Source organism: Bombus pyrosoma, linkage group LG10 (genome assembly GCF_014825855.1).
Source record: "Bombus pyrosoma isolate SC7728 linkage group LG10, ASM1482585v1, whole genome shotgun sequence".
In the NCBI taxonomy this organism is placed as follows: Eukaryota; Metazoa; Arthropoda; class Insecta; order Hymenoptera; family Apidae; genus Bombus; species Bombus pyrosoma.
The window spans coordinates 8,222,601-8,241,293 of record NC_057779.1 but is presented as its reverse complement, the minus strand read 5'-3'; the positions used below and the strand labels follow the sequence as shown (position 1 = coordinate 8,241,293).

General features: G+C 37.2%; 4 protein-coding genes and 1 long non-coding RNA gene across 7 annotated transcripts in view; 3 read left to right on the top strand and 2 right to left on the bottom strand.

Moving 5' to 3' along the window:
• Window positions 1-543: 543 nt before the first annotated feature.
• LOC122572206 lies at window positions 544-4,413 on the top strand. Its single transcript, XR_006318408.1, has 2 exons — window positions 544-1,637; window positions 2,539-4,413. It is a non-coding gene; the product is annotated as an uncharacterized LOC122572206 (long non-coding RNA).
• Window positions 4,414-4,528: 115 nt separating this feature from the next.
• On the bottom strand, window positions 4,529-12,367 carry LOC122572204 (anther-specific proline-rich protein APG-like). Of its 3 annotated transcripts, none has more exons than XM_043736927.1 (7): window positions 12,223-12,367; window positions 10,873-11,225; window positions 10,657-10,753; window positions 10,419-10,559; window positions 7,690-9,326; window positions 7,025-7,277; window positions 4,529-5,905 (listed from the first exon to the last, which is right to left on the bottom strand). In XM_043736927.1, the coding sequence occupies exons 5-7, from the start codon at window positions 7,702-7,704 to the stop codon at window positions 5,409-5,411; spliced, it is 765 nt and encodes a 254-aa protein (XP_043592862.1). In that variant the 5' UTR covers window positions 7,705-9,326; window positions 10,419-10,559; window positions 10,657-10,753; window positions 10,873-11,225; window positions 12,223-12,367; the 3' UTR covers window positions 4,529-5,408. The 3 variants fall into 3 exon arrangements, with proteins under 3 accessions (XP_043592862.1, XP_043592861.1, XP_043592860.1); XM_043736926.1 differs by lacking the exon at window positions 12,223-12,367 and having other exon boundaries at window positions 10,873-10,974; window positions 11,089-11,513; XM_043736925.1 differs by lacking the exon at window positions 12,223-12,367 and having other exon boundaries at window positions 10,873-11,513.
• Window positions 9,793-13,706, top strand: LOC122571692 (zinc finger protein 512B-like). The gene is made up of 4 exons (XM_043735755.1): window positions 9,793-9,807; window positions 11,529-11,725; window positions 11,830-12,052; window positions 12,391-13,706. The coding sequence occupies exons 1-4, from the start codon at window positions 9,793-9,795 to the stop codon at window positions 12,799-12,801; spliced, it is 846 nt and encodes a 281-aa protein (XP_043591690.1). The 3' UTR covers window positions 12,802-13,706.
• Window positions 13,707-13,839: 133 nt separating this feature from the next.
• LOC122572199 (zinc finger and BTB domain-containing protein 17-like) lies at window positions 13,840-16,317 on the top strand. Its single transcript, XM_043736910.1, has 2 exons — window positions 13,840-14,115; window positions 14,313-16,317. Exon 2 carries the CDS (start codon window positions 14,351-14,353, stop codon window positions 15,905-15,907), a length of 1,557 nt encoding a protein of 518 aa, XP_043592845.1. The 5' UTR covers window positions 13,840-14,115; window positions 14,313-14,350; the 3' UTR covers window positions 15,908-16,317.
• LOC122572200 (actin-histidine N-methyltransferase) overlaps window positions 16,008-18,693 on the bottom strand; it is a 26,347-nt gene continuing 23,661 nt past the window's right edge. The window contains exons 5-7 of the mRNA XM_043736911.1: window positions 18,446-18,598; window positions 17,706-18,029; window positions 16,008-17,596 (exon numbers count right to left, since the gene is read on the bottom strand). Coding sequence (XP_043592846.1) covers window positions 17,471-17,596; window positions 17,706-18,029; window positions 18,446-18,598 — 603 coding nt within the window. The 3' untranslated portion in view covers window positions 16,008-17,470. The remainder of the gene's footprint in view (window positions 17,597-17,705; window positions 18,030-18,445; window positions 18,599-18,693) is intronic.

Genomic DNA, 18,693 nt, shown 5'->3' with positions numbered 1-18,693 from the left:
AACGACAGAATAAATGCAACGACCTGTCGATACTCTCCGTAGCCACTGTGCATGCTTTTTTACGGCTTTGCTACGTGCCGTTTTTTTACAATAATACGGTACAACTTTGCAAGCATAACGGATGAATATTCAGATTCTGTTTCATCGTAAAGCTTCGCAAAATTTCACGCAAACAAGGATCGGTACAACGGATAACATTAGCGTGACATCGGTGTCGCACGAAGGCGGAAAGATCTTCGTGTTAGTCCGCGAATACGATTTTCTGACGTTTTGATTTTGCCTCGCGAAAAAAGTCGAGTTGGTCGGTGTATTTCAGATTCTATTGACGACATTATCAGCCAATTTCGATTTGCGAAGTGCCACGTGGAATAAGGTTGATCGTCAATTACATCGAACAATTTTATCGAACGTTAAAATTACAGATCGTTTTGTTTCCAAACTTTGCGACGTGATTTACGAACGAAGAAAAATTATTCTTTCTTTGTATTTTCTTATGCTGCATCCAAATTGTTTGAAACTGTCCTCCAGTTGTTTCGTCTTCCATACAACAACGAGGTATTATGAAATTAGATATTTTTGCTTAGTTGACGGTTATACAAAGTATAAGAAAGTCTACTTGACAGTGTGCATGATCGTAAAAGTAAAAAGATCATAAAAAGGGGAAAGTATGATGCTAACAATAGCGTGATATCTTCGAAATATTTTTTAATTATTACGCAACGCTGAAATTGTTAAGATACGCTTTATGCATCATTCAGCAACATACCGTCTTTCATGCAATTCATTCTGTGTAAGGAATAAACTACGATCGAATAAGTTAATTGTGCGCATTACTAAACAACGTGTTATATCGTTACGCGTAAAACCAATGCCTCCCTTGCGTTTTCGATTTAATTTTTCAAGCGTCGTTCTTTTCAGGTTCTTTAGCGGGTTCACCTTGAAACTTGTCGTTTTAAACGAAGCATAAAATTGTAGCATCGAGCTGACAAATTTAAATCTCTCAACGGTGCTCTGCGACGTGCATTTCAATTACTTCAATTATCATTCGAATGATATAAAACTACGAGAGAAATCGTTTCGATTGTAAATATCAGTTTCCAACAGATTCGACGTTCAGTCCACAGGGTCGATTTTGTGATAAAGAGATTTCTACGGAATAAAAGTGTGAAATTGAAACAATTTTCCTAGTAAAATTGTACGCTTTGTCGCTCTTGTCCTAAACGTAAGCGAGAGATTTAAATTTTCGACCAGTTTGACGTTAGAAAATATTTTACTTGACCAGAGAAATCGAAATTTCAACGTTGCATAAATTCTGTTATAAAATTCATCTACACGTTCCGTGACATTGGACTCCGTCAAAATTTAAATTTCCCATCGATGTACTGGATTTAAGCGTAACAAAACTTGCAATTCTTGTATAACGGAACGACGCTTTTATAGATTTGCACCTGTGTACGGCACTACGTTGTTCTTTGGTGTCAAGTGTAACGCCTATCGAGCGCGAAGGTGCAGAAGAATGTATTAAATATGAGCATTCTATAGTTAACTGTTAGTGGAACACGCTGGAATTGCAAAGTTTTACGTGTGCAACTTATAATACAAAACGATGCATATTTACCATGTTTAACCGCACTGTTGTACGTATCTGTTTAATTATTTTACTTTATGCTAATGTCATTCGTGTCGCTCTATTAACGCATATATACGACATTCTGTCGAATAAATAATGATGAATTTTAATTGTTACTTTCACCATCATTACATTGTATATATATAGCATGCAGTAGCTTAATTGCAATTTTAAAGGAATTATTCTTCTACTTATTTCATCGTTCCATCTTTCTGTTATTCTATCTGTATTATAATTATGCATAGGATCCTAAATATGTACGATATATTTATCACAATTTTATGTAATTAAACGATCAAACGATATTCGCTTAGAAGTGTCTATAAAATCATCTCGGCAATAATTTATGTGAGTCATTTAGTTTTATGACTCAACACATAAAGCAAGTAAATACAATCCTTTGCTGTATATTAAATTTCAGTTATTAGCAAGTTAAATGACGTCTTCTCGAATCAAACGCTAGATTAATCTGCATATATTTACGTAAACGTTTACAAATGTGTTTCGTTACCTATTATTACATTTGTCACACGTAACGACTCGTTTTATTTCCTTTTCGATACGTCTGGCGATACTTTGAAAATAATAATCATGTAACAACAACAATAATTGTATATCAGATTTTACGCGTATCGCAAGACGATTCTTTTGCAATCGGGCATTGCTTTCCTTGGTACGCATTTTCTTAATTTAAGGATAGTCGCAACAGCAGCATCGCGTCAGAAACACGACGTATTATCGAAACTGTTAATTAATTATGCTGTAAAACGTTGGAATTAAATCGCACGAAGAATTGAAGGATTTCTCGCGATTATCCTCTTCACGGATCACGCGAGGACTTATTTTTCAGTATTTTAAACTGACAATCTCTTGACTTCAATGATTCAAGCTTTTTTTTTGTCTTATAGGAAATGATACGCCGGATCGATCGATGCGTCACAAGCACTTCTACATAACTAGCCTTTTTTTAAATAAAAGTTTCCATCGCCTGAATTATAATTACACTTGAAGAGAAACGAATACTATAGAGAATACGTGTCAAGACTATCAACTTCGAAGATGAATATCTTCACTAGCTACTAAGGCTGGCTTCTCTAAAAATGGAACTATGTTTAGGTGATATGCCGAATAACGCATGGTAAAAACTTCAAGGAAATCGCAGGAATCTACGCTACAAACATCTTCAACCGAAGTTACCGAGCCAAGGCACCTCAATTTCTCAGCGATCTGCACATTGGCCAAGAACAATCTTTTAATCGCCAGTAAGCAAAAGACCAGGCCGAAAACGCAATCTTTTTATTCTTGACTTTCGTCTTATCTTAGCTCCAAGAATCAACCCCTAAATCTTTTTACGCCCCGAGCACCCTGTGTAGTGTCATGTGCGCATCGCCTCATATAGTACGCCTCACACGGAATTACCTGACCTTTACCGATAGACAGAACGATATATGCGCGTTTTACACATTTAGGTGCGACTTTACAATAATCCGTTTGAATTCTACGTGTAACAAAGTGGCAACGCCAAGGACGTGCGATTGTATTTTATTAATGTCGTTGTCAATTTCTAACGTCATATACACCCTCGTTCATAAGCGGATATTAAGATGCCTCGTCGTCTTACCAACTGGCCTTATTCGGAACGCAATGGTGTTACTACTCTGACTACTGTTATTAACGTTTTAGAAGCTCGAGCTAAAAGAATATTACAATGAAAGCGACAATGAATTCATCCCGCGTCTTATACTTAGACGGTTTGAGACGCGAACGGAATACAATTCAACGCAGCTCGATGTACTGAAAATTTCTCTGAACGATTTACCGGTATAAAGCGATATTTATGTAGAATGCGCAAGTCATTGGAAGAATATTACATGTACGTTGTATTTTGTCGCTTGCGATTGTTTTCGTATTGTTGTTGTTGAAATACGGATCAGTAAGAAATATTCGAGTACAAGCGACGATAAATTCTTCTCGCGTTTTACATTTAGACGGTTTACGACGCATACGGAATACAATTCGACGCAGTTTGATGTATTGGAAATTTCTCAGATTTATCGGTACGAAATATTCATGTAGAGCGCATAAATAATTAAGAGAACGTTACATCTACGTTGTATTTTGTCGCTTGCGATTGTTTTCGTATTATCGTTGTTGAAACATGGACTGGCAGAAGAAGGTGGAATTACAAAAAGACGCGCGTGTTTCGCTAGCCGAAAATTCCCTCGTCTGAACAGTCGCATCTCCAATGTGGCGATCGAGAATACGTAGGAAACGTAGGAAAAAGAAATTTAGTTTGATTATATACGGTTATCGATGAGATTGTTAATATAAAATCGCATATGTGGACTGTTTACAGTTGAAGGAATAAAAGGAATTAATGTATTTCCATATGGAACCTGCACGAATCTCATTGATTACTTAAAATAAATTGCGGATAAACGAAATTTTAAACTACATATCCTACATGTCTTAATACGTTAATCGATGGAAATTGCTTGTTTGACATTTCAACGTGACCAAAGGGTTAATCTATGCAAAATTATCGCAAAAGAAATCCTAGTGCAGGAAAGTTTCTAAGCTCTAACTTTCTTCTTCGCGCAAGGTCGCTACAAATCAAGCGAATCGTACTTTCTAAGGGAGAACTTTATTAATCCTCGCTTGTACAACTACAAACGTATCAAAAAAGAAAAAAGAAGAAAAGACAAAGATAAGAAACAAGAAAAGAAGAAAAGATAAATTCCGTTTATGTAACAACAAATAAACGTATTAAAGATTCATCGATACAAAAATTGTTGGCAGTGTCAGTGCATAGTACTATGTACACCATTCACACAATTCGCTCTTCTAACGTTTTAGCAACAATTACTATACTATTGGAATGGACTAGTGTCAGAAAAATCGAAAGGACGATTAGCCAAAATAACGTTGGAAGAAGTCATTTAACGCTTAACTGGTCTCGTTAGATTAGAAATGGTCGTAGTAGTTTCACTTGGATCATTTAATTTTACTTTGTGTTATACGCGCAATACGCGATAAAAATTATCGATAAATCTTCAGCATATAAAATTAAATGATCTAAACGAAATTCTAGCAGCCACTTGTACAATGCAACGGTATTAGTTAAGAGTTGACGCAAGAGCTACGAACGCAGTCAAAACAACTGGTTTGTAATTTAAAAACAAAAATTACTCCAATTTTTCCAAGATTTTCTCTAGTTTTTCTCTATAGATTCTTTATACAGTTTCTTGTATAACTCTCCGTAGCTCCTTCTCATTATAAACTCCAGCAAGTTCATTTCGAATTTTGTACCAAATACGTTGCAATGCTGGCGTTGTAAATTTTTGCCAAAAACCTGTCGTTTTTTTCACTTCGGTCGGTGCGTTAACAGCTGTCGGTGTATTATTAAGGGTCGATAGATTCGATACTTAGAAATCGTCGCTGGTAAGACTTAACGCGTTAAACTGCGCTCGAAACAGAGTTATTTCTGTGAATTAAAAAGAGTAGAGACTCGTTTCGCCTGTCACAACTGACGTAAGAAATACTCTGCTCTGGATATTTTGTACAATATATCAATTTTGCGCGCTCGTGCATCCTCAAATGCCTCTGAACATCTACGTACCCCGCAATGTAGTTCTAACATCCGAGACAAGAAATAGCCAAAGTGTTAAATCGATGAAACGATGCCAAACTTCTCAATGCTATCGTACACCACCATCGACCGCCAGTAGCTCCAACGTTGAAAATTTTGGTTAACCGACATAGATATCTCGAAGAAACCTTACTTGAACCATCCATGTGTCTTGTGAGCATGAACAGCAACAGGTACTGGATAAGGTTTGGGAACGTGGTAAGGCACTGCTACGTGAACAGGATAGGGTCTGTCCACATGGACCACCTTTTCGTACGGAACCGGATACGGTTTGGGTACTGGAACAGGAACGGCCACTGGTCGATCCACTGGCACGTGAACTGGCCTGTCGAACGGTACTGGCACTGGTCTATCGACGTGCACGATCTTCTCCACGTGGACCGGATACGGTTTTGGCACGGGAACAGCCACTGGCACGGGAACAGGACGATCCACAGGAACTGGAACTGCTCGATCGACTGGTACAGGCACCGCCACGTGCTTCGTCACGGGAACTGCGACTGGAACCGGATGTGGCACTGGCTGAGGCACCGCGACTGGAACCGGATGCGGCACTGGCTGAGGCACCGGCACTGGAAATGGTTGCGGCTGTGGAATCGGCTGAGGCACCGGTACTGGAACTGCGGCTGTTGAAATAAAGAAGAGATTTCAGTTTGGTCAGTTGTTTGGCGTTTTCTTGCGACCAAACGCGATCCAACTCCGTTTCCGGATTTTGTATATCGGTTATACTCACGTTGATATCCGGACACAGTGCTATCTCTATATTCGCTGGTTTGTACGAGAATTGAAATGGGAATTGAGAATTAATAAGTTAAATATTTACGCAGATCTGTACGACTCGGTGCATCGTGGTCTTCGGATATTTCGTTCGTCAGAACGCCATGCGCGCGAATATTCGTCCGCGATGACTATAGCCTAAGAATGAGATTTAAACATCGTGTTGCGTGTTCTACGCGAGAGGATGCGTCTATCGCAGCTTGAAAATACGCATTTAATTGTACGATAAATTTCTAACGTATAAAGCAGTTTGAAAATACGTATGCACAGAAATAACAAAATATTTAACGCACTAAAATGCACCGAACGCGCTAAATATCGCGCGATCAAATGGAATGGTTACAGAGAGGCAGAGGAAGAACACGTAGGAAATCCCTCTCGTCGTCTATTCTAATTCGTATTCGACGTTTAAATTCCATCGACTGCTCAAAGCCAACATTCTAAACAACGAATGGTGTCATTAATAATCTTTTCTTTCATAATTTCGACACACGCTTTTACCGTTGCTCAAGGGCGTTATCAAGAATTTCTCTTTGATGACGGTATATCCCATTTCGGACATGGACTTAGCAATGGTAATAACACGATCGAATTTCTTATCATTACGCATACAAGGTAATCGCTTATTGCACCAGTGTTTCTCTCACAAATGATCAATGATAAAAATAAAAGTATAGCGAGCATGACAGTCTACGCGAATTTCTTGCTTCCGCAATATTTTCAGAAAAACTAAGGTGACCATTGGTTTTTCAAACTGAGTACTACATGTCTCATGACATGAATATGACAAATAAATTGGATATTTCGTAATGTTGTGTCTACCTGTATCGATTATCGCACTTTGTATTAATTAGTTTCAAATCAATGATTCCTGTATCTTATTCTAATTTGTAGTTAATATCGTGATCAGCGTGCCATTAATTTTCAATATAATTAAAACACAGTAAACTAGTAAGCAAAGTACTAACGAGCTGCGTGCGCTACAGGTAGCGGTGGCGGAGGTGCTACAGGCGCGATCACTGACTCCAAGTGTCCACCCACGTCCGGAAGAGAAGGCTCGAAGACAGGCGCCGGTTCAGGATGACCGTACTGATGATCGGGCACACCATATTCCAAATTTACGAGTCCTCTTTTGTCGTGTCTCTTCGACGCAACAGGCTTAGTCTTCTCGTGCTTATCAACGATAATTGCTGCACTGACCGCCAGGAACAACAACAAGACCTGCGAACGAACAGGATATCGTGTCAATGGTGAACGTAGAACGTAGAAGAAAGAAAAATGAACAGAAACGTTCTATCCTATTTTACGAACACAATAAGCTCATACATAATTCGCGGAAATATATAAACTGAAACTTCACTGTTGATACAAAAATTGTTCAAACCACACGACACGTCTCACCAACGGTCGGACAACAATCCACGGAAGCTATGCAGTCCTTCGATCACTTATTCGCAACTAATTTAACCACCGAGTACTTTATCACCGTCCAAAACCAATTTACAAAAGAACAACGAAACACAGTGACAATAGAAACGAATAAAATTGCAAGAACGATAAAATTAAATAAACTAAATAGACGAAGGATAAATTAAAGAAAAGAGAGAAAAGAAAAGAACGAACGAAACAATACCAAAATAATCTTCATGATCGATCCTCGAGACGCTCCCTAAATCCTAGCTCGCAACTACGAGGCCGAAGGAAAACTGCGTTTGCTCGCTATCGGTGACCCCCATAAGTATTTATAGGGCATGCACAGGTGACACATCGCAATAGGAAGGAACCATCGTTGTCTTGGTTCGAACTCAATGGACTTTCGCTGCGTCCAATCCTGGGTGATGGCCAAATAGCGGTCGTGACCGCTTTTCTTTCGTTTACACATAACGAGCATGACTATGTGCATAACGCGGGACGAGACGGTATCATCCGTCATTCACATATTAGAACGAACGTGAACAATTTCGCGTGACGAAGTATCGTCTTCGAGATCGTTCGGATAGCCGAGCGACGGCTAGGTGAAAATTGTCTACGTGAACATTCAAATTAATAAGAATAGCGATGCGCCGAATCGTGACACGGTTCTATAGCAACCTGGTTATGCGGTTGGAGCGTAGTTTCGTGACATTTTTGTTTCATATCCTGGCGGAAGCGTAGCTGCGCTCGTAGACAAAAGGGAATACAAATGTGTCTTTCACGTAAGCGTGAGACGTGCGTTAGGAAAAACGCTTTACGTTATAGCTGAACGTGCGTATCGTGAAACGATTCGACGAGTTTGGTTCGTAAGAACGAATCGATCATTAACGAGGATAAATCAAAGAGAGTTACAGCGATGCGAAAACAAGACGGTTGTAAGGTTCGTTTGTTCAAGGCGTTATCTGCAAGCGGACAAATGAAATTTGAAAATTTGTCGCGTACGGATATGTGGCGCGATAATTTTTAGATAAGCTTGTTCGTACACAGAATTATTTTTATTTAATAGTTAATTCGGTACCGCGTGGACGGTTAATCATTAAAAATTAATGTTAGTAGCGATAAAAGTTAATCAAATAATGAATAACTTCATTCGTATAAGCATATCGATTTAACTTGAGACCTTGTACTTGATGAACCAACGACTTGCTTGACTAACTGAAAGTTAATTGAAGTTGTCTAACTTGACCGTCAGGTATTTCGTCATTGTAGGGCTAATACGTACGTACTACAAGTCTGTTATGCGCTCACCGGCGTTCATAACGATGAATAATGGATGAAAGGTAGTGGCCGGCATTAGAAGTAGCTCGTACGTATTAGAAAATGAAAGTTAAGAAAGTTCGCGGATGCGGCCAACGCGGAAACAAAGCAGCGACACTGGTGCAAGAAACGGACCAGCCGGTTTCGTTGATCTCGTTGGCCGAGTAAAGGCGACAGCTCCGCGTTACAGAAACCGAAGAATGCTATGCGTTCACCGATTCTAAATCGTGACACGAATTGCGATTCGCTCAATTTCAGTAAGCTTGATGTATTTTTACGACCATACGAAGATCGTACCGATGAAACGATTTCACGGAGAACATACGCTGCTGCTTATAAGTATTAAAACTTGAAGATCGCAGAGAAATTTTTCTATCGTTTGCGTAGCAGCAATTTCTTCAAACGGAATTTTATTTTCGAATAGGCAATCCTACGACGTATAGTTGTGTCTCTTCGTATTTCAACCGTATTAACAGCGTGTTGCGCTTTGTTGTGGCGCGACGTTTCGTGGACGTTCCGGTTCACTTTCTCAGGGCAGACCTGTAAGGAGAAAAAGAGAATCACGCGATTGAAAACCGCAGGATCACAAATATTCATCCGATCATCGTGAAAGTTTAATATCTAAAAAGTAAATCTAAAGTCTACAATAAATCAATAAATCCGGTCAAAGTGTCTTTTTATTTGATTTTGGAAAAACCCGCCGTCTAATGATAAACGTTTCAATTCGACGAAACACTTGAAGTAAAGATATGAGATCAGTGCTACGCATGGCCATCGAATACAGCGTCAACGTGAACCAGATTCGTTATAGTAAGTATTTAACCACTTTCTTCACCGGAAATACAAAACTCGCCAATCAACAAGGTCGAGTTCCTGATCCTATCAAACACGGGAACCTGACTTGGACCATCCGGAACTATCGATCTGTTTACCTCGACAAACAGCGAATATATAAAGCTAACGCTTTTCTCGATTTGATGAACAGTTACTCCTCAACGAGACCGCAATGTCCATGATCTCGGTAAGAAACATAAATCAGCAAGTATCATAACTAAACCGTGGATATTTACGCATTTATACGAAATACATAATACATACTACATAATGTATATATATAGATGTGTAAAAATGTACAGAATACGCATAATATAATATTAATACGCTTATTATAATATTTAATGATCTCTAATCTCTAAGTAAATTCCAGTTTCTTAGCAACGTCCATCTACAGTCTACTCGTGATATGACAAAACCTTTAATTGACGATCTATTTGTTGAACTATTATCTCTGTAAGACATATAATCTGGTATATTATACTGTATGCATGAGTATTAACACCTTCGCGCTGAATACGACGCTAATATCTATATTTAATTAAAAAATAGAACCTAGATAAGAGATCTGGTTCTCCCGCCGAATATTATAACAAGTATTTTGCATTGAATATTTTATATACAGAATGTAATGAAGAATCGTGATACAACTCTTCGTTTTCGAAAAAATCGACTACGAAGTTGCGTTACGTGCGCTTGAAAAGTAACGACAGTCAAGTGGACGGAATTTCATAGTTGATTTTCTTGAAAACGAAGGCTTGTATCGGCGATTATCGTCGTTCTACATTTTCCACTTACTTTTCCACGGAGAATCACCGTCTTTCGACTTGCACCACGATTTTCGGTACACCCTGTATGTTGTTCATACGTGTAATTTATATAATTCATAATTATATATAATCTAAAATCCTTGCAAACAGAGCAGTCAGTCATTTCAATCTGTAAATGCAATTATCTCAAAGAATTGCTGGTTATTCGAAAAATGTTTCAAACAGAACTCGTAATTTAGTACAAGGTAGTAATTTAGTATAATTACCTTTTTCGTACAATCCACTTTACATCATGTAGCATTGAGAGGTGCAATTCGTAATACGTGTACTGGGCACGAAGTTCCAGAAACGTTTCTCGGTCGTCTAATTGTTATTATTTATTTATTTTTTATTAATTGTCAATAGTCATTAACGACCACAGATTAAATTATGTAAGTAAGTACAGTCACTACGTGACTCGCTAATATTTTATGTATACATACCTACAGGTGTCTACGTGTGCGTATAAAGTATGTATAGGTGTTACAACACGTATTACAGTAATTATACAATTAGTGTTGTTGACTATGATGTTTTATTGCATTCTGCTTCCATGATGAAACATAGGACTTCGTTAGTTTCTTCTGTTCTTTCTAAGCTTCCATATTGTGACCGTCAAATATTCGCAACAATGTTTAGAACAATTTACTTTAACTCACTTTGCTATCCTCTTTGCTTAAAAAAAGATCAGAAACGTTTGAGACCGATCAGTAAACACAAACACGTCCGGTGAATTGTGATTCTTTGATCATTCCTGGATCCGAGCCAAGCACGCTAAGAAATCCGCAACACTGTACTAAACAGACGTGATAGATTCGTGGTAACAGCGAGCCAACCATTTCCTGTCATTCGACGGTTCAAACAATCAAACTAAAAGTATACATTGTCAGGACAAAGTTAAAATTATTAAACGAATCGATAAACTTGGAATTATTTGATTTTTCAATTGGTGAGTTAGATATTTCTAAATGTGTGAGATGAATTTGCGTTGAAGTTGCGTTGTCGAGAAGTATAAAAATACAAAGCACTAGGAAATGAAAAAGAATTGGATTGACTTTGAACAATTATAAAGTAATTTTGTAAAAACATTGAATTTCAGTTGTTCCTAATACTTTGCTGTGGCTACGCGCTAACTGCAGAAACAAACGATACGAAACAAAGTAAACGGGGGATACCAGAAGCTGGCGGATGGGTTGGAATACCAAGTTCTCATGGGTACGGCCATGGACAACCATGGTTAGGTGATCCAGGTTGGAAAGGGCTCAAATTTCCTCCCTTTAACTTAGCTCATGGAGGGTAATGATATCATAACTTCGTAATTCATATTTTTAACTTTCGATTGGAATCATCTTTGACTTGAAATCTCTAGAATGATGATGCTTATGTTTTGTGATTGACAGATTGCATGGCGGATTATCATACGGTAGAGTACCTGCTATCTCTTTACCAATCGGGGGGGCCGATTTGTTGAAAACGTTTCCAGTATACATAACGAAACACGTGGTTCTGGAAAGACCAGTTCCTGTTCCACAGCCAGTTTACATCGAGAAACCGTATCACGTGCCAGTTCCGATCGAAAAGATCATTCACAAACCGGTCCCGGTTCCCATTCCGATACACGAGGTAAGGAAACATCCCCAAATTATTTTACCTGACGCTTCGTTTTCCAGACGATATCGACAACATTTTCGTTCTATATTCGCTTAACAATCTTTTTGAAATCTATATTTTACCCTATATTTTCGAAACGTGGTATGAACAAATTTTATTCTATATTTTCGACTTATTCTTACCTCTCCGGTTGTACTACAGTTTCGAAATCACTCTGTATGCTACTGTCCAACGAAAGGTTAACCTTTTGTAATTCCTCCTAAACGGTCCGCATTCCATCTAACTACTTTCATTCACAGAATTTACCTCCCGAAACAGGTAATTCATCTTTGAAATCTACTTATCCATAGGCAGTTCCGGTCCCGGTGGAACGCCCAATTGCAATACCGGTGAAGCACCCCGTGCCGGTGCCAGTACAACAACCGTATCCAGTACCGGTAAAGCAAGCGTTTCCAATACCGGTCCCGATTCCAGTTCCGATTCCGGTCCATCCAGCTCCGATCCCGCTGATTGGCGCTGGTCCGGTTGGCTCACCGGCATACGACGGTAGAGGTTATGGCGGCGGTCACTTTTATCCCGTGTTGCATGGCCACGGGCTGCATGGCCATCCGTTGCCCGCGCAGTTCGTTCATGGTTTTGGCGCCGGTTTTGGACACGGATTGGGCCACGAGCACGGTCACGGCCACGGTTACGACTATCCACATGCGTACGCTGCCGACTTCGGTCATGGACACGAACACAAAAAACGAAGCAAGAATTGAAGCGCCGATTCTCAAGAGAGAGACTCTTTAACCCCTTAACTTTTTCTCGTCGAATTTTCTTCCGACGATAAAAGCAATAATAATTTGTACTGTAGTATACATTGAACTAGATAAAACATATCTTTAAAACTGGGATATATAGTCCCAGTCAGTCTTTGAGATCAGTTTCCTCCAATTTCAAAATGATAGATAGGATGTTTTAATTAACATAATTCAAAAGGGTAGAATGTATTAACATTCGATTGTTACAATGAACTGAGACTTGTTAATATATAATAAACTTGGAGGAATTGTATATGAAAGTTTAAAAAATAAGTGTTACTGCATTTGTTAAAAGCTCGAAGTTCTGTTAATTTAATATAATATACTTTTATATAAGTATTCTGTAAAAGAGTGAGGGCTTGTTGTAGATAATATGTCTCATGTATTTATATACATTGACACGCAATTAAGTAACAATATCGAAGGTTATAATTCATAATTTTAAAGTCAAGACAGAACAGTTTTTGTTATAGTTAAAGAAAAATATTTGTCAACTTACTATTCTTTTTGTTTGTTCTATCTCTCTTGCTTTTCGAGATACACACTGTCGAGGTATACACGCATTTAACATTTAAGTACAATGTAGTACCAATAATTTTGTATATTACAATGATTTTATATGATAATTTTGTAAAGATACAAGTACCGATGTTAAAAATATATTAATTTCTCGTACGTGTTCTAATAAATCTCCGAGCCCTCCTATATGTCTCCTCTATATCTGCATACAGTTACATACATGGCTTATTCCTGTGACAGTGTCTCTCAACTATACATTCTACGCGTATAAGGTACGCGGAGTTGTATATCACGTTTCAATATAACTTAATAAAATCTTATTACTACGAATAATTAATCAGATTATACGTAAACGGCAGAAATTTTCGACATAATCGTAACAGGTATTTCAAGTAGTCTTTCTTTACCTCGAATAAATGTCATAGAACACAAGAAATTCAACCAAAAGAAGTTGAGAGATACTTTTCGTGTCACCATCGGCAGGTCATCGGTTGGACGCGAACTGAGACGTCCTGTCAATTTTGTGTAATCAGAAAACAGCTGATCAAAGTTATTCAAGTGTGAATAATAATGAGAATTCCGTGACTTAAGAGTTTCGCGTAGAATTTTGGAAATTAAATGACGAATTCACGTTATGGCACATACTTTTTTTGTCCGTCTTTTGATACGTCTTTAAAGAATTCCACGCAGATACAAATCGATGTTTGCACCGCAAAGAGCGTCGTAAGGAGGGGCCACGTTAAATGTCCACATGTAAGTACAGTTTGTTTACTTGATCATTAATAACGACTGTTTAAAGATTTGATTTAATCATCGTTCATTTACGATTGAGCTGTTTAAAAGTAAAAGATGCGGTGCATAAAATGGAAACTGAGGTTATGTTTCATCTTTGAGAACTCTCCGTGTAAACAGTTTATAAGCAGAGTAATGTCTAATTTTATGTGTTGCAGTAATTAAGTACAAATCATAGGACTTTTACGAACGCAAAATGCTAACGCTAGAGGATTCAGAATGCAAAGATTTTTCAAAAACCGCAATGGAAGATGAAGAAACTAACGAGAGAAGAAACGATGGAGAAAGCTATGAAAAAGATAAATATCCAATATCGAATGGAGAAATATTAAGAACAGCGCTCCTTTCCGCAGAAGATGATGACGATGACATTGGATCTCAAGAAGATGACGTATCCTCTGAACTTTTGTCCATTGAAAACGATTCAGAAGTCACTAGTGAATCCACTGTCAGTGATTGGGATGACCTGAGAGCGGATTCACCTTTGTCGTATGTTACTTCTGTACCTAATAATAAAGAGTTTATAATAATAACGCAGTTGGAATCAGACAATGCATTAATGACAAAGAAATTAAATAATGAACGCTCTTTGGCTAACAAAAAGTCTAAATCTCGACATCGCTCTAAGCGACATAATAAAGTGTTATTGTTGAGAAAACTGATACCGAAGCATGAACCAATAGTTGAAATAAAAGAAGAAGAACATTCGATCATTTCTACCGACGTAGACGAACGTGTGCCAGCCATGGAAGAAATAGATTACGAAGAGTCTTCTATGGATCAGCAAAATATTCTAGATTCCAAAGATAATGCTGGCTGGTTACAAAGCTTCAGACCTTTGCCGTTATATTATACTGAAAGAGGTAAACCTTATTTAAAATGTCCAGCATGTGGTGCAATGTTTTTCACTTCAAACTCATTCCAAAAACACTTATACTCACATGTGTACAAGGAAGATGATACGTTTGTATGTTCCTTTTGTAATTACACAAATACAGAGCCTGGTATGTTATTTAATCATCTATCTAAACATCAGGACCAATGTGAGTTTTGTAACGAAAACTTAATGCGTAAAAATAATTTCGAAAAACATTGGGACATACGAGCTTCGAACTTCACTATGAAAAGAGATCATCGAGGAAGATTCGTATGTACTCTCTGCAAACTAGTATTTGATTTGTTACCACAGTTAGAAAAGCATTGGTTTAAGCATGCATGTAAAAGAGAAAGAACTTATCAATGTAAGGAATGTAGTGGATTATACGAAAGCAGAGAGACCCTAAATAATCATAAATGCATGAAGTGTCCTGTTTGTGGTAAAGTTTATGATAGTTTGCATCGATTAAAAGCGCATACAATGTGGACAAAGCATAACTTAAAGTGTCCAATTTGTTCTTACGAATTTATTCTCGCTATGGACCATGAAAAGCATTTAGCATTGCATAGACAAACATATAGTTCTATGAAAGATTACGAGTACTGCTTACAGGCAACAGATGGAAAAACATTCCAGTGCAATCTTTGTGACAAAATATTTTATGCCTTACCTTCTTTAGTCTTGCATCTTCAGGAGGATCACGATATAGTAAATGTCAAGAAGGAAGTAAAAGATGATTGCAATGAAGTGCAAAAGGAAGAGTCTGTCAGAGATATGATACTCCGCGAATTAAGAAACGAGTCTGCAAATTATACTAGTGGAAATAATAATGTATCCTTAGCAAACAATAAAATCGGACTGCAGAACGCGCTATAAGTATAAATTGCAACTTTTAGATAACGGGTATAAAAGTAAGTCGTACAAGGTCTGAAGACGATTGCTAAAAATTATTCATAATAATGAAACGTGCCGTTGCTATAAGTCACTTTGTAGTATATATTAAACACAATTAAATACGACTGGCAACAAATAATTTATAAATTATCGATAAATGCATTCAATCGTATCTGATCAAAAAGTTCTGAAATAAACTCGCCTCTCTTTCTCTAGAGAATAAACATATATCTGTATATTTTTTTAGCAATCATGTAAAATACAGAATCATCACACTCACCTCTACTCGACATACTCATATGATCGCAAAGTAAATGATATTACGTTAAAAAATATAATTAAGACCCTCATGTAACTCCTCTGATAATATATAGAACTTTTTGGATCAGATAGTTAAGGTAATTTTTTAGCAATTTATTAAAGTAATGTAATCACGTCGTGAATTTTCTATGTTTTGTATTAGAAGAGAAATGTAACGTTAAGTTATCGTGACATTTGCATTTGGCTGTATCATGTCTGCCCCGATGTATTGAAAAAAGCAATACACAGAGCTATCAGTCCTGCTGTAGCGATCTCTAATGAATTATTATTCTACCTTATTATCCTTTGTTATACGCGATTGAACTGGTTTATATATAGCGTTTATTTAAATACATTGATATATTTTTTTTCATATATGTATGTATAGTTACCATTCACATAAGCGTACTGCCTTCAATTGTATCTTAAATATAATCGCATAAAATCTCGGGGGTAAACATGATACAATACAACTTTTAATGGCTGAAAAGTATCTGAAACTCGCTGTTTGTCTTACTTTTATGCGTACTATTAGAATTCGATACAATTATCGACAAATCTTACGGTGTATTAATCGTTTGTAAGTCTGACTTTTGTAGGCCTGTGTAACACCGCACAATAGCTTACATAAAGAATTAGATCTCTTAACTATCTCCTTTGAAAAATAAATATCCATGAATAGTAACATTTCGTTTGTACATGTTATTTTTCTTTCTTTCTTTTTTTTTCTTTCTTTCTTTCTCTCTCTTTCTTTCTTCCTTTATCAAAGCTAAAATAAGAGTATTATATTTGTAACTTCTTGTGATCAGAGATCAGAGTTCGATCAGCGCATAGATGAAAAGTTATATTTCGATAAGGAAACATCGATATTATTTTTAAAAACGATGTTATACTGACGAAGCTCTCATCTCTCGAAAGCAAGACTTACGTTAATGTGGAACATGCAATTATTTTGCACTGTATACTTGTTAATACACATAGATATATAGTTTGTTCAATTTTTTATATACTTTAATGTATTTTACACCATTTGCTCCCTTTTCTATCTATCCTTCGTCGTTTTGCACGTTGTTATTATATATATATATATATACGTTCGGTCATTCGTCAAATGATGTGTTAAATTATCCATCATTTCGGAACTACAATTAAATCAGATCCATACAAATTATACTCCATTGTAAGATTCATATTTAAATAAAAATAAAGATTTGATTTCATCGATAGAGATTAAAATTCCGATTCTTAAGCTTTGATCCATTGTTCCACGTATTCAAGCGCGCCTTGAAGAATTCTCTTCTCCGTTACCCTTAATTGAATGGCTAACTTCTTAATTCGCGGCAACGTGGTCTCGAGCAATTGCAGATCTTCCTATAAAAAGGGAAAAAGAGGGAACGCGTTAAAACAGAAAGAATTGCAATTTTCATGCCGCCACAGCGGTCGCCTCGTATTTCAAACTGGTGTCTTATTTCACTTTCACCTTCAAAGTCGTCGGATAATTAGCAATTAACAGCTGCAGCCTAGTAAGCAGAAATTTTTTGACATTCTCCTCGACAACAGTTTCCAGTGCGCAGTCCATGTGCTTCAAATCGTTAACGCGATCCGACTGGATCCAATGCGCCAGTTCCTCTTTACGCATACTGAATACTCTAAGAAACGCCAACAGCGTATCCGAGATCGGTTCTGTTCCTGGTTTCAATAGAAATTCCCCAACCGCTGGCAGATCTAACTTATTTAACAGTTCTACGCGTTCCTTTTGGAGAGGATCAGCTTTGCTGATCCCAAGCCGTAATTTGAAGCCATCCTGCAAGAATAAAAAGATAAATATTATTTACTTAATCTCTTGAGCAAGAAATAAATGCAAAATGTTTCTTTCTCTATGAGTAAATTATTTGCTTATTAGTCGGTGAAATTGTCTCTATTATATCTATTCATTATGTGTGGTAGTATAGTATAGTGTGGTAGTATATTATACTATGTTGTTATTTCTTGTAATATAATATTATTTTAATTGATATAATTACGTTTGCTGTAGACAAGACATAATAAATAAAGTCGTGAAAAGAACCTAATACTTTGAGAAACCTAATAAATAATAAAGAAATAATTCAAAAAGGCTATTCGTTAAAAAATTTGCCAATTATAGCACGGGCATACAGGATTTGCAACATCGTAGAACGATGATAATTAAGGTAATTTTGAACCATAGTAGACACGTACCTGTTCGTTATCCATGTAAACAAATCCCGAGTGTACAAAGAAATCGGAATTCGTTCTGGGCCCGTAGCTAATAAATATTTGCTCTGCTTTCTTGAAATCTCTCAAAGCGTAGCATTCGCAGCAGTTTAACGTCGCATTGAAATCCGTGGTGATCTGAAACGAAAACGGGCAGAACATAGGAAACTGTTCATATCGCTGCTACGTATTCGACTGTTGTCTTATTTTTGACAGGATGCATCTCAATCTCA

What these genes read in the sequence shown, in the direction of transcription:
- LOC122572204 (XM_043736927.1), bottom strand. An exon ending in ACCTGTAGCGCACGCAGCTC is followed by an intron (nt 5,906 to 7,024) that starts GTTAGTACTTTG and finishes TTATTTCAACAG; the next exon opens with CCGCAGTTCCAGTACCGGTG.
- LOC122571692 (XM_043735755.1), top strand. An exon ending in TTTAACTTAGCTCATGGAGG is followed by an intron (nt 11,726 to 11,829) that starts GTAATGATATCA and finishes TGTGATTGACAG; the next exon opens with ATTGCATGGCGGATTATCAT. An exon ending in TTCCCATTCCGATACACGAG is followed by an intron (nt 12,053 to 12,390) that starts GTAAGGAAACAT and finishes ACTTATCCATAG; the next exon opens with GCAGTTCCGGTCCCGGTGGA.
- LOC122572199 (XM_043736910.1), top strand. Translation starts at nt 14,351, where the DNA reads ATGCTAACGCTAGAGGATTCAGAATGCAAAGATTTTTCAAAAACCGCA.